This window comes from Plecotus auritus (assembly GCF_963455305.1).
Source record: "Plecotus auritus genome assembly, chromosome: 4".
Lineage (NCBI taxonomy): Eukaryota > Metazoa > Chordata > Mammalia > Chiroptera > Vespertilionidae > Plecotus > Plecotus auritus.
Window position 1 is genome coordinate 348,453 of NC_137775.1, and position 13,854 is coordinate 362,306.

Below are 13,854 nucleotides of genomic sequence, written 5' to 3' on the forward strand. Positions count from 1 at the left end.
CTGCCAGGTGGGTCTTCTCAGGTGGGTCTTCTCAGGTGGGTCTGCCAGGTGGGTCTGCCAGGTGGGTCTGCCATGTGGGTCTGGCAGATGGGTCTTCTCAGGTGGGTCTGCCACATGGGTCTGCCAGGTGGGTCTGCCAGGTGGGTCTGCCACGTGGGTCTTCTCAGGTGGGTCTGCCAGGTGGGTCTTCTCAGGTGGGTCTGCCAGGTGGGTCTTCTCAGGTGGGTCTTCTCAGGTGGGTCTGCCAGGTGGGTCTTCTCCGGTGTGTCTGCCAGGTGGGTCTGTCAGTTAGGGGCTATATGTGCCCGTGTATCAGTTGGTAGAATTTAGAGCAAAGTTCAGTAAACTCCCAACTATACTAACCTTAAGTTTATTTTAATGTGAAACACTGTTGTATTTCAGGATAGAGTGCAGATTTTAAAACAATGTTTTCATTAAAATACAAATTCACTTCTTGGGAAAATAAGAATAAGCTTGCGAGGTGGCCTCCCCTCTCAGCTGCATGCCCACACCTGCAGGGACTGCTCTGTGACTGCCCTCAGGCCCATGTTTTGTGGAAACAGCCCCCACGGTGCAGTTCTCTGCTTTTAGCTCCGCGGTCTCGCCGACCTCCCCTCTGTACTTCAGAGCCGCTGAGGAGACACGTATCAAGCCGGCCGGCCGCCGCCAAGCCGGTCAGTGTGACATGAAACATGAACATGAAAATACTGACGTTGTTGTCGTTAGTGTCGTAAGCTGCCGGGGGTGGGTATGGGGGGGTTTGTGCAGGCCCTGTGTTCCTGCCCCTCACGTGTTTCTTCTCCCGAACCGCGTACAACTCACGGGACTCAGGAACCGCTGCTTCTCCAGGGGCCAGCGGAGCGGGCCGTGGTGGGCGCTGGGAGACGATGGATCCTGAGATGTTTTTTCTCGTTTCTCTAACTGCCTTGTCAGCTGCTCAGAGCGCCCTGCGGGACCAGCCCCTGGTCTTCCACAGCCGCGTCCGGTCCTCCGGGTACACGGCCGCACCCCAGTGAGTAGATGGCTCCTAGCCACTCCCATGGGAGCAGGACAGTGAGGGTAGCTGCGGCCCAGTGTGTCCTGAGGGCCACCCACAGGGCGGGAGGCGGGAGGCGGGAGGCGGGCGGGCGCTGCAGTTAGAGTGGGGCCGGCCCGTCCCAGCGGTGCAGCAGCTGCGGGGCCGGCCCGCTGAGCGCTCACTGTGCACCGGCCCCTTGGCCCCTGGGCCCTTGCCTGGCCGCAGTGGTGGTGACTGGCCACCTGTGAGGAGGGACGTGGCCTCACGCCTGACCGCACTGTCCCCCCCCCCCCCCCCCCCCAGACCACAGCCTCGCTCTGACCGCAGGGTGTTGAAATTGCTGCACCCAGAGCTGGGGCGCAGCAGGGCTGACAGGGCCGAGTGGGAGAGGCGGGCTGGGAGCTGGGGTGCAGCAGGGCTGACTGGGGGCCGAGCGGGAGAGGCGGGCTGGGAGCTGGGGTGCAGCAGGGCTGACTGAGGGCCGAGCGGGAGAGGCGGGCTGGGAGCTGGGGCGCAGCAGGGCTGACTGGAGCGGGAGAGGCGGGCTGGGAACTGGGAGCTGGGGTGCAGCAGGGCTGACTGAGGGCCGAGTGGGAGAGGCGGGCTGGGAGCTGGGAGCTGGGGCGCAGCAGGGCTGACTGAGGGCTGAGTGGGAGAGGGGGGCTGGGAGCTGGGGCGCAGCAGGGCTGACTGAGGGCCGAGCGGGCTGGGAGCTGGGAGCTGGGGCGCAGCAGGGCTGTCTGAGGGCCGAGCGGGAGAGGCGGGCTGGGAGCTGGGGCGCAGCAGGGCTGACTGAGGGCTGAGCGGGAGAGGGGGGCTGGGAGCTGGGGCGCAGCAGGGCTGACTGAGGGCCGAGCGGGCTGGGAGCTGGGAGCTGGGGTGCAGCTGGGCTGACTGAGGGCCGAGCGGGCTGGGAGCTGGGAGCTGGGGCGCAGCAGGGCTGACTGAGGGCCGAGCGGGAGAGGCGGGCTGGGAGCTGGGGCGCAGCAGGGCTGACTGAGGGCCGAGCGGGAGAGGCGGGCTGGGAGCTGGGAGCTGGGGTGCAGCAGGGCTGACTGAGGGCCGAGTGGGAGAGGCGGGCTGGGAGCTGGGGTGCAGCAGGGCTGACTGAGGGCCGAGTGGGAGAGGCGGGCGGGGAGCTGGGCTCGCCAGGACTTTCAGGTGCAGCAGGCGTGGGTCCCGGTGCTTCGGGGCCCGTGTGTCGCAGAAGCAGACACTGCCCCTCAGATCTTGACCCTTTGTCTGTTCTGAACCCCGTCACGAAACAGCCTGTGAGCTGGAAGCCTGGGGGCCCTGGCTGACTCGTCCCCGCTAACCTCCCCTCTGCCATGCTCCCCATGACTGCCCCCTGTAGCCACCCTGGCCTCCCCGTCATTCCTCCCCAGGGGCACCGCCTCGAGGACCCCGGGTGGTGCTTGCGGAGTGGCCAGGCCCGCTCCCTCCGTACAAAGTCCCGCCTCTGGCCCCGCCCAGGCCTCTGGCTGCTCCGCGGCGGCCTGACCACGCGGCCTGACCAGCGCCTTCCGTGTAAGTGCACCGCTGCCCAGTGCAGTGCGTTTCCCAGCGTGGACTGGCCAGTGCTGACGGGAGTCCCAGAGTTCAATCACTCCGCGTGTTACTGCCTTGGGACGCGGCTCGTATGCGTTGCTGTGTTTTTCGCTGTTCTCTTAAGAAGCTGCGGTCCGTGACCTCGGAGGCTGACGTGAGCGTTTCCTTCCTGCAGCGTGACCATGTTCTCACCCAAGACCAATGTCAAGAGTGGCTGTGAGAGACCTTCACGACGCAGGAGCACTCACCCCTGGTGGGCAGCTGGCTTACCTTCTGAGTAAACTTGGTGATTTGGAGAAACCCTTTAAATAGTTCACTGACTTTTCACACAGGTGTAGACCTATATGTGTCTGTGTGTATGTACACATGTACACAGGCATGTGCATGCACTATGTATGTCCTTCAGCCAAAGTTAACCCTGATGCATGTACATATGGACATAGACGTGTGCACCATCGATGTATGTCCGTCAGCCTGTCCCTGGTTTCTTTTAAAAGCTGGGAAGGTGCTGATCTGCTCACGATGGAAGCAGTCTATGTCGGGGGGACACCACCCACAGGGTCTAAACTCAGAGTGGAACTGACCCTATCCTTCCCTGAGCCGCCACACAGTCCCGCCGGGCCACGTACATGTGGTCAGTGCTTGGTGTTCTGTGCTCAAACACCTGTGTCTTGGCACGAAGGAATGCTAGTCCGTCTCAAGAGTCATTTCATGGTCTTGAATGTAAGAGCTTATGTGCGTCTGCGTCCATGTCCGATGGGTGGGATTACACACAGAAACGGGGAGACCAGTGCATTTTATTTCCCGTCTCACCTTGACTCCCTCCTGACCTTTGTCTTCTCCTCCTTAAGTCAGGAGTGCCCTTCGGACAGCCCTGCGCCGACCCAGCTCCGCAGGCGGCTGGCTGTGGCCCAGGGCCCGGTGGCCGTGCGCTGCGTGCAGTTCTCAGGTACGGTGTGGGGAGGTGCTCCCTCGTGCACAGAGTTTAAGCGACCTTGCGACCCCGAGACCTCGGTGGCCTGGAACCGCAGGGCAGTGCTGGCTTAGACTGAGACCAGCGCTCGTGTCCGTGTGTGGGAGGAACGGGTGCAGAGCCCAGACGCACAGCCTGGCCTCCGTCCGCACTCCAGGCTGTGTAGTCGCCCTGTCCGCCTTCTCCTCACGTGGGGGGCCGGGGGGAAGGCGGCTCGGAGGGTCTGTGTGGGGAGGAAAAGCAGCCCCTGGTGGGCGGAGGGGCCCACAGGCGAGGACTGTGTGTCCGTCAGCGCTGGCCCTCCGCGGCCAGGCCGCTCGGCTCTGTGGCAGCTGTCCTGTCTCAAGGGCATTGAGACTCCTCCCCAGACCTTTCTCCTGGCCGCCGGCGTTTTTCTAATGGATTTGGGAGGAGAGAGGAGGCGGCTCTCCTGTAGCAGCTCCTGATCTCACTGAGCTCAGCTCCTTTCAGAGTAAATGCTGGTCCCCAGGCCCTGCCCTTGGTCCGCGGTGGACGGAGGCCTGGCCGGTGCTGCACCCGGGCCACCCCCTCCAGTGTGACAAGCCGCTGCCCGAGTGCCACGGGTGGACTCCTGAGGCTGGTCACAGCCATGCTGCGTCCCCTCTGCTTTTCATGGAATTCCAGCCAAGGACGCTGTAGGGTAACGTGGGAGTGAGAGCTGGGGGTTATCAGGGAACGACACATCTTCGTGACGCTGGACGCGCTTGTTACTGAGCGGGGATTGTGAGAAGGGCCCGCAGTCTGAACATCCGGGAGGAAGTCGTAGATCAGACGTCCTCAAACTACGGCCCGCGGGCCACATGCGGCCCGCCGAGGACACGTATCCGGCCCGCTGGGTGCCGCTGCCTGTCCTGCTTAGCAGCCGACGCGTCCCGGGCCCGCAGTGCACATAGGAATTTGTTCATAGTTTTTTTTTAAAACTATAGTCCGGCCCTCCCACGGTCTGAGGGACAGTGAACTGGCCCCCTGTTTAAAAAGTTTGAGGACCCCTGTCGTAGTTGATTTCTACCTCCTCTTACGGAGACGTGAGACGGAACTGCTTAGCACAGTGGTCGGCAAACTCATTAGCCAACAGAGCCAAACAGAGCCCAATACCAACAGCACAACGATTGACATTTCTTTTGAGAGCCACGTTTTTTAAACTTGAACTTCTTCTGACGCCACTTCTTCAAAATAGACTCGCCCAGGCCGTGGTATTTTGTGGAAGAGCCACACTCAAGGGGCCAAAGAGCCGCATGTGGCTCGCAGTTTGCCGACCACAGGCTTAGCAAATATGCCGCTTACAAGTCTGTGGGGGGAGGCCGACGGCACAGGCCCAGGGCGGAGCCCATGGTCCAGGGAGCTCCGGGCTCGGACCCGCCCTGGCGCCTCAGCCTCACGTCCTCAGCTCCCTGTGGACGAAGCCCGGCGGCCTCAGGGCTGGGGTTCAGCCGAAGGGGAGCCGGGACGATCTAGTCACCTGAACGTCGTCTCTGCTTTTCTCTAGCAGGAGACGGACGCCAGCTGGCCTGTGGCCTGGCCAACCACCTGTCACTGGTCTTCGATGCCCATCTGACTGGAGCACCTGCTGTTTTCTCAGGTAAGACATGCGCCCCGTCACCGCGTTTACGGCGCGTCTCTCCTGCCCGGTGTTGGTCGCTGAGGCCACTTTTGTTTCCTTTGAGACAAGACCAGAGTGGAACCGGACTTGAGTCGGGGGAGGAAGCAGTGAGGTTTGAGCCCTGACCTCCGCTGAGCCTGCCCCTCCACCCAGAGTGGGGTCACCTGTGGGCCCGGAGCTGCGGCCGGAGCCGTTACACGTGGTGACTTCCCGTGGGCGGGCGTCCCTCTGACGTGTGGCCTCGCCAGCTCTTTGCCGAGTGGGGGTGAGGGAGTCAGGGTGACCTGAGCCAGGAGAGGAAGCCGCTTGGCTGGAAAGAGGGTGCGTGTGGAGGTCCCATAGCTGGACGGTGGGTGGGGCTGCCCTCCCCTGGGCTGTGCGGGGGGCAGCACCTGGATCTCCAGGCACCCGGGCACCTGGACCTCTGGGCACCTGGACCTCTGGGCACCCGGGCACCTGGGCACCTAGACCTCTAGGCACCTGGACCTCTGGGCACCTGGGCATCTGGACCTCCGGGCACCTGGGCACCCGGGCACCTGGACCTCAGGGCACCTGGGCACCTAGGCAGTGGTGCAGAGCCTCAACTGCTATACCAGTGACCATTGTCAGCTCAGCAGCAGCGAGACGGAAACTCCCTGAAAGGCCACCAGGGGGCAGCAGAGCCATCTTTTCTTGGTCCTGTCAGAGCTGATCAGAACCAATCAAATCAGACCTGTCTCTCCCGTCCCCTGGTCCCCCGCCCCTCCCCACACCTGTCTCCTTTAGGTCACGATGGGGCAGTGAGCGCCCTGGGTTGGAGCCACGACGCCCGGTGGCTGCTGTCGGCCTCCCTGGACGGGACCGTGAGGGTGTGGTCGGCCCGCAGTCGGGAGCCCGCCCTGTGCCTGGTGAGGGGTGATTCCTGGCGATTTTGGTGGCCAGCCCTGCCACCTCGAGGTCAGGGAGGCCCAGTGGGGCAGGCAGACCCTTCTCCGTGCCAGGAGGTGGGAAACGGGGAAACCAGGAGTTTGCTTCAGGCACTGAAATTAGTGACTGAACTGTTCTTAACACACGATGGACACACGTGTAACACACACATACATGCAGTGAAACATGCCTTTCGTTTGTTCAGGTCTCGAGATGGCAAAGCTGTTAACACTGAAACGCGGGAAACCTTTACGTGTGCGTCAAGGGTGATTGGGCAGTGGAGGCAGTGACAGCGGCCCAGGGCGTGGAATGGGGAGGAAGTGCCTTTTGGGGAGAAAACAGCTGGTTTCAGTGAACCTGCGGGTCATTTGGAAGCGGAACGGGAGGAGAGACGGGAGAGGACAAGAGGGGAGGGTGACAGCAGGGCCCGAGAGCCTCGCACTGCCAGCCTGCCCGGATCATTGCAGGAACGGGCGGCGCCAGGAGGCCTGGGGGGGGTGGGGTGGGCACAGGTCGGGCGAGGGCTCTGGGGTCGGGCGAGAGCTCCGGGGTCGGGCGGTGGCCCCACTTTCAAGGAGCCCCTTCCTTGTGGGGGTGTTACGGCCGCATGTGTGGGCTGTGAAATGTGAGCGTGGGCCCCTCACAACTACATTTTAAAACCTGTGTAAAATTCTGGCTTTAACAAAACCCTTGATACTTAGTATCTTTGCTGCCAAGTTTTACGTGTCTTTTATTAAAGTTTTCAATGGCCAGACCTCAAAACACTCATGACGGAAAAATCTAGTCACAGCATCTTTTAGAAGAAGGGAGGGAGAAGGAGCAAACATCGTAAACTGGTTGAGCAGAGACTGCCTAGCGTTTAGAACAGGCGGATGCCAGGTGTGAAGATGGAAGAACGCCGGTTAGAGCGGCCGTGTTTATCCCAGAGGGATAAGCGTGAGGGCGACGTGAGGGTAGCGTGTGGGTAACAGCGTGACGTGCTTTGCAGGGCACAGACGTGTTCCCGGAGCCGGTGCACCATGCGCAGTTCTACTACCTCGATTCGTTCATGCTCGTGTCCTCGGGCCCCGAGTTCCAGCTGCTTAGGTACCACCTGGACACCCGCAGAGACGAGCTGAGAAGGTGGGCGGCCCGTCAGAGCCTCGTCTTCCGCGATGGGAGGAAGCGTGTCAGCGACAGGACGTGGGAAGCAGTGTCTACACTGACACAGTTTTCATCTAAACTGGGGGGCCTCCTGTTACCGCGGTGCGGGGGGCTGCCTTCTGCTTCCACACCCATCCTGAGCTTCCCTCCCGACCCCGGGACTCTGCCCGCTTTGCCCTGGAGCCTGAGCTGCCCCTGCTGGTCCCCTTACACTGGCGTCCTTCCTGCCCCCGGGTCACCTGTGTCGCTCACCTCCATGCCTGGCTCTGCGTGTCCTGGCCCAGACTCCACCCCGCACTCCCCTGCCCGATGCAGGCGGGCTGATGGCCTGGTTCGTCCTCACTGAGCCCCCAGCAGCTCTGCCCCGTCACCTGCTGTACCTTCCAGTGCCCGAGGCCCCCCCCACCTGGGCCAGGCTGGCCACCCTGACTCAGCCATGTGCCCCCGGGGGCTGTGCTCCGCGCAGTCTGCACCCAGGCCGAGACCCGCTATGAAGCCTCTCGGAAACATGGAAGTGTTCTCTCTGATTCCCGCGGATGCCTCCGAGGCCCGCGGTTAGAACGGGGAGGGCATGTGCTTTCTCACGGACACAGCGCCGTGTTTGTGGCTGGAGACGACGGTGTTTTTCGTGAAGCTGTCAGTCAGTGAGGTGGCTGGCTCGCATTCCCTCGTCATGAAACGTGATTGTCTTGGGGGTGGGAACACTTTTCACAAGCTCAGCGTTTCACAGCAGGACATGGGCCGTGGAGGGAAGCAGGCTGACCATCTTGTCTGTTCCAGGTACAAGCAGGGGAGCAGGTGCAGGCGCGTGTTCCGGCTCCCCACGACCGGGGCCGCGGACATCACCGGCCTGTCTGCCCCCAACGAGTTTTACTCCCGTATCCTTTCTCCTCCTCCCCCCGGGCCGTGGCTCCCCATGACCTGGGCCGCGGACATCCCCGGCCTGTCTGCCCCCAACGGGTTTTACTCCCATATCCTTTCTCCTCCCCCCGGGCCGCGGCTCCCCATGACCTGGGCCGCAGACATCCCCGGCCTGTCTGCCCCCAACGGGTTTTACTCCTGTATCCTTTCTCCTCCTCCCCCGGGCCACGGCTCCCCATGACCTGGGCCGCGGACATCCCCAGCCTGTCTGCCCCCAACGGGTTTTACTCCTGTATCCTTTCTCCTCCCCCTGGGCCGCGGACATCACCAGCCTGTCTGCCCCCAATGGGTTTTACTCCCGTATCCTTTCTCTTCCCCCCGGGCCGCAGACATCACCGGCCTGTCTGCCCCCAACGAGTTTTACTCCCCTATCCTTCCTCCTCCCCCCGGGCCGCGGACATCCCCGGCCTGTCTGCCCCCAACGAGTTTTACTCCCGTATCCTTTCTCCTCCCCCTGGGCCGCGGACATCACCGGCCTGTCTGCCCCCAACGGGTTTTACTCCCCTATCCTTCCTCCTTCCCCGGGCCGCGGACATCCCCGGCCTGTCTGCCCCCAACGGGTTTTACTCCCCTATCCTTCCTCCTCCTTCCCCGGCTGCGGAGATCCCCGGCCTGTCTGCCCCCAACGGGTTTTATTCCCGTATCCTTCCTCCTTCCCCGGGCCGCGGAGATCCCCGGCCTGTCTGCCCCCAACGGGTTTTACTCCCGTATCCTTCCTCCTCCCCCGGGCCGCGGACATCCCCGGCCTGTCTGCCCCCAACGAGTTTTACTCCCGTATCCTTTCTCCTCCTTCCCCGGCTGCGGCCCCAGCCCGGCCTCCGCACACAGCTGAGCGTCTGAGCTCCGCCCCGCGTGGCACTGCGGAGCCCAGACCCTGAGGAACTGATTCTGAACAAGGTGACGGTTCATCTCAGCAGTGAGAGAGCCTCAGAGGGAGAGACTGGACCAGCGGCGCCTCTGACCCGCAGCGGTACCCGCGGTGTTGGCTCCACGTCTGGGACCGCGTGACTTAGTGCGGCGCCGCTGCCCGCGGGGCCAGGCCCCCCCATGTGCCTTGAAACAGCTGCTATTCAGCGGGACATAACACAGAGCCCAAAGCTTTACCTTTTTCAGTTTTTAGGGCTAACACCATCCCTTTTCATTAAAAAGCATCGATTTAAAATTACTTAGAAGCAAAAATCAAAATCTTCAGGAATCTATTTTATAACTTTTTAGTTTATTCAGAGGCCTCATTTGAATTCTTTTGCAGAGTTCTGTAGTTGAAATTTCATAAGGACTGGCCTATGGTGTTAGGAGGTTCTAGAATATTCTGTTAGATCTGCGTTAATTTTATTCCAGAACCTTTTGCTGAAAACAGAACTAGCAGCCTCCTGCGGAAGGAGGCTGTCGGGCCTGCGGTCGCCTGCGTGGAGGCTCTGCTCTGCTGTCCGCGTGGGGCCCGTGACCACACCTCGCGCCCCCTCCCCGATGGCTTTTCAGGGTTTTGGTAGATTTTCCTGCCGTCGGGCTAAGCACTGGCAGTTGGGTAGTTCGTAGGGTCACGTGACCCCTAAGTCCATAAATAGTCCTCAGATGCCACAGACCTGTGACATGTCCGGACGCGGCCACGCGGCCCCTGCCAGCCTCAGACCGGCTCAGCGCCAGCCCCTCTGCACACGCAGCGCTGCTGAGCAGCTCCGATCTGAGCCTTTCCCAGGCGCCTCGGCCCTCATTCATCTCATCGTCTTTCACCCCGAAATCTGCTCTGCCGGGGCTTCCCCTTTGTCCTCAGTCCCCCCACCCCCCAGCCCCTGGCTTAGAGTGGCAGGGCCAGCGTGGGGAGCGGGCCGAGACCCCCCTCTGTAGACCTTAGAGAAGCGTTCCCTAACAGAACCCAGACCTGGTGCTGGCCGCCAGCCGGAGCAGGACAGTGGAAGTCTTCGACCTCAACGCGGGCCGCAGCGCCGCCGTGATCCAGGGAGTCCATGCCCGGCCCGCCCACCAGATCTGCCAGAACCAGGTGAGCGAGGTTGGGCTGCGCAGCGTCTGAAGCGCCATGTCCAAGGCTGTCACCGGTGCAACTGTGAGACGCAGTTATGTTTCCCACCAAACCCAAGGCCAGTTCCTGTGGTCCCTGTCCGTCAGGAAGTCAGGCCGAGCCTGGATGTGGGACCCTGGAGGCGTATTCACGTCATCGGGGTGCATATTAGTGTGCTGGGCCGTGATGGTTGCACGAGCCTCTTGGGGCCTCCCGGTCAAACCTTCTCACGGAAGCCCGGCGAGGGTCGGGCAGCCCTGACGGCGGAGTGACGGCCGCGCAGGCTCCGCAGGAGCGCGGGGCAGCCACCGAGCCAGCAGCTCCCATCAGGACCGGCGGGTCGTTTTGGCAGGAACGGCTTCAATGCCCACAGCCCAGGGCTCCGGCTCGGCTGGGGAGACGGGCGTTCAGCTCGAGGCACAGTCCCTTCAAAGGGCACATTGCTACCCAAAGCAGCACGGGAGCCTGGGCGCCAACTCCGCCCGGACGGCAGCCGCAGTTCTGACTTTGATGCGTCTGGCACGTGGCAGGTTAGGCCGAGTGCAGAGCCCAAAGTCAGGCCGTGACCGGGACCGCGTGTGCGTGAAGTCTCTGCGGTCACAGGCTGTCATCCAGGTGTCGGAGCCTCGTCCGGGCTCCCTGCACCGCCCATCTGAGGGGGCGTGCCCCGAGGGCCCGGGCCACGGGGAGAGTTTCCCCGTGCAGTGACGGGCAGAGGCAGGTCCTCGGGGAGCAGCGCGCAGGGGACGCATGCCGACGCCCCGAGTCCTCACACAGGCGCGAGGGCCTGGGATCGCAGGTCATCGAACACGGGTGGCGACCTGTCCTTTCCAATGCTTCCTGGAGAGCTGACGTCTCCGTCCTGCGACCTTTCCCCTGGCTTTCCATGGAGGAAACGTACGTCACTAAGCTTGAGGCCACAGTGCACCGTGGGTAATTAATTATTCACATGGAAGCTTTCGGAGTCCAATTATGAAGTCGTTATGAATAAGGAAAAAGCTCCTGTGAATGTCTTGTGATTACTTGGATGCGATCCTGCTGGCTGTCGGCAGCGTGATGGTGACTAGCTCAGTCTCTAGAACACGCACCTGATCCCCTTGCACCCACAGGGGTCGCCATCCACCACCCAGCCACCTCAGGCTTACAATCTTTTCGCAACCACCGCCGTGGGTGACGGGGTCCGGCTGTGGGACCTGAGAACCCTGAGGTGAGGCCGTCGTTCTGTGCGGGGGCAGGTGTGGGGGGCAGGTGTGGGAGGGCAGGTGTGGGGGGCAGGTGTGTGTGGGGGCAGATGTGTGGGGGGCAGGTATGTGGGGGGCAGGTATGTGGGGGGCAGGTGTGTGGGGGGCAGGTGTGGGGGGCAGGTGTGCGGGGGCAGGTGTGGGGGGGCAGGTGTGGGGGGGCAGGTGTGGGGGGGGCAGGTGTGCGGGGGCAGGTGGGGGGGCAGGTGTGCGGGGGCAGGTGTGGGGGGACAGGTGTGGGAGGGCAGGTGTGGGGGGCAGGTGGGGGGGGGCAGGTGTGCGGGGGGAAGGTGTGGGGGGGCAGGTGTGTGGGGGGCAGGTGTGCGGGGGGCTGGTGTGCGGGGGCAGGTGTTGGGGGGCAGGTGTGCCGGGGGACACGGGGGAGGCCAGGACAACAGGGCGAGTGTCTATTGAAGCGCATGCTGTGAACTCGGTTGGACAAGGTTGGGGGAGTCTGTTTACACTGACCTTCTCAGAAAAGTGACTTATTCCCGGAAAAGGTCACATAAATGTGGAAAAACCACAGCTTCTGGTCTTTCCTTTGAGTGTTGGCTCTGGCTGTCCCAAAAGGTGGGCGATTTTTTCAATGAACCCAGCTCCATCTCCCTTACTTTTGTTTTAAATTTTAAAAATATATTTTTATTGATTTCAGAGAGAAAGGGAGAGGGGGAGAGAGAGAAATATCAATGATCACTGATGTGCTGCCTCCTGCACTCCCCACACAGGGGATCGAGCTTGCAACCTGGGCATGTGCCCTGACCAGGAATCAAACCGTGACCTCCTGGTTCATAGGTCAGTGGTCAACCACTGAGCCAGCTGGTGGAGCTGTTTTTGTGTTGTTCTTTTTTGCAATAAACAAGTCTTAGTAGCTCTCTAACAGCTGGTTGTAAAACTTAACCAGCCTTGATAGAATGTTCCACCTTCCAACAGCCTTTGAAGTATTGACTCAAATAATTTATGATTTTAAAAGGAGGTTTTTATATTTTTAAACATCTCCAGAATATACTTATCACTTAATAGTCTTCATATATAAAAAGTTTGATTAATGTTAGTTTGGTCATCTTTGAGAATTTATGGTTTTGAAGTCTTTTAGTTACTTTTGAGGATCTCTAGAATAACCTGCTCAGTGTCTAATAATCTTCACATACAAAAATGTTCTTATTAGTTTGTTCCTTTTTGTGAAGAAAAGCAACAGGTCAGTATCCTAATTTGGGTTAAAAATGAAAAAAATAATTTTTCTCCTGGTGCTTCTTTTGTTTTCCTCGTAGGTGTGAGCGCCGTTTCGAAGGACACCCGACCCGCTGCTTCCCGTGTGGAATTGCCTTCAGCCCCTGCGGGCGCTTCGTGGCGTGTGGCGCGGAGGACAGACACGTACGTGCTGGTCTTAGTCCCGGGGGCTGGATGTCCCTGTGGAGAGGGTGACGTTGGTGCACATCGTTCATTCCTTCCTCACCCTGACTTACTGTGCGTGATATGCTGTGTTTCTCTGACCTCCCAGATAGTGACCTCTATCTATATAAAAGCCTAAGCGATGGGCTGACCTGCTGGTAGCTATGATGTGCACTGACCACCAGGGGGCAGACGCTCAACGCACAGGCATGGAAACATGGAACAGACTGATGAATCTCAGAGGGAAGCGGGGAGGGCGGGAAGAGATTAACCAAAGATCTTACATGCATACTAGAGGCCTGGTGCACAAATTCATGCACCGGTGGGGTCCCTCAGCCTGGCCTGCAGGGATCAGGCCGAAACCAGCAGTCCAACATCCCCCGAGGGGTCCCGGATTGTGAGAGGGCGCAGGCCAGGCCGAGAGACCCCACCAGTGCACAAATCTGTGCACCAGGCCTCTAGTTAATAAATAAAGAGACACATACCTTAGGATGGATTTGGAACAAATGCTAATTTTATCCGTTTGTCTTTAACCTATTTGGGAAGGTCTTGTGTAGTGTCTTAGGAATGTGGTAACAAATTACCACAAACGCAGCAGCTTCCAGCAGCAGACCCTGGTCCCTGCCGCCTGGAGGCCCCAGGTCTGACTCAGGTGCTGGGAGATCGGGCCCCCCCCTCCCCCTCCCCCTCCCAGAGGCTCTGAGGAGGGTCCGGCCCCTTGGCCTGGGCTGCTCTCCAGGCTCCGCCCCCTCCTCCCACTGCCCCCTCCTGTGGGCCTCGAGTCCCACCTTCTCTCTCCTGTGAGGACACCCCAGAGCCACAGGAGCTGTCCCCACGGCACCTGCCTCTCAGCACAGCCGTGGGCCCGAGCAGACTGCCAGCCCCTAGCCCTGGCCTCCTGGCCTGTGGGATCGGGACAGTCCTGTATTTTCTTCATCTGGCTGTAGAGAGGATTAGGTGAGGCAATTCTGTAGAAGTTGGTGCTCAGTACGTGTTTGCCGCTGTCACTAACCTCTGTACTTTACAGTTAGAAACAACAGATGCAAAAGAGGTGTCACAGTTCCCGCACCTGTTTAA

General features: G+C 60.7%; 1 protein-coding gene across 1 annotated transcript in view; it reads left to right on the plus strand.

Moving 5' to 3' along the window:
* Window positions 1-13,854, plus strand: part of WDR27 (WD repeat domain 27) — a 44,724-nt gene that overhangs the window by 13,606 nt on the left and 17,264 nt on the right. Inside the window, exons 13-23 of the mRNA XM_080665425.1 lie at window positions 592-674; window positions 934-1,012; window positions 2,742-2,819; window positions 3,418-3,515; window positions 5,050-5,139; window positions 5,926-6,047; window positions 7,055-7,188; window positions 7,990-8,087; window positions 10,008-10,129; window positions 11,257-11,354; window positions 12,657-12,759. Coding sequence (XP_080521551.1) covers window positions 592-674; window positions 934-1,012; window positions 2,742-2,819; window positions 3,418-3,515; window positions 5,050-5,139; window positions 5,926-6,047; window positions 7,055-7,188; window positions 7,990-8,087; window positions 10,008-10,129; window positions 11,257-11,354; window positions 12,657-12,759 — 1,105 coding nt within the window. The remainder of the gene's footprint in view (window positions 1-591; window positions 675-933; window positions 1,013-2,741; window positions 2,820-3,417; window positions 3,516-5,049; window positions 5,140-5,925; window positions 6,048-7,054; window positions 7,189-7,989; window positions 8,088-10,007; window positions 10,130-11,256; window positions 11,355-12,656; window positions 12,760-13,854) is intronic.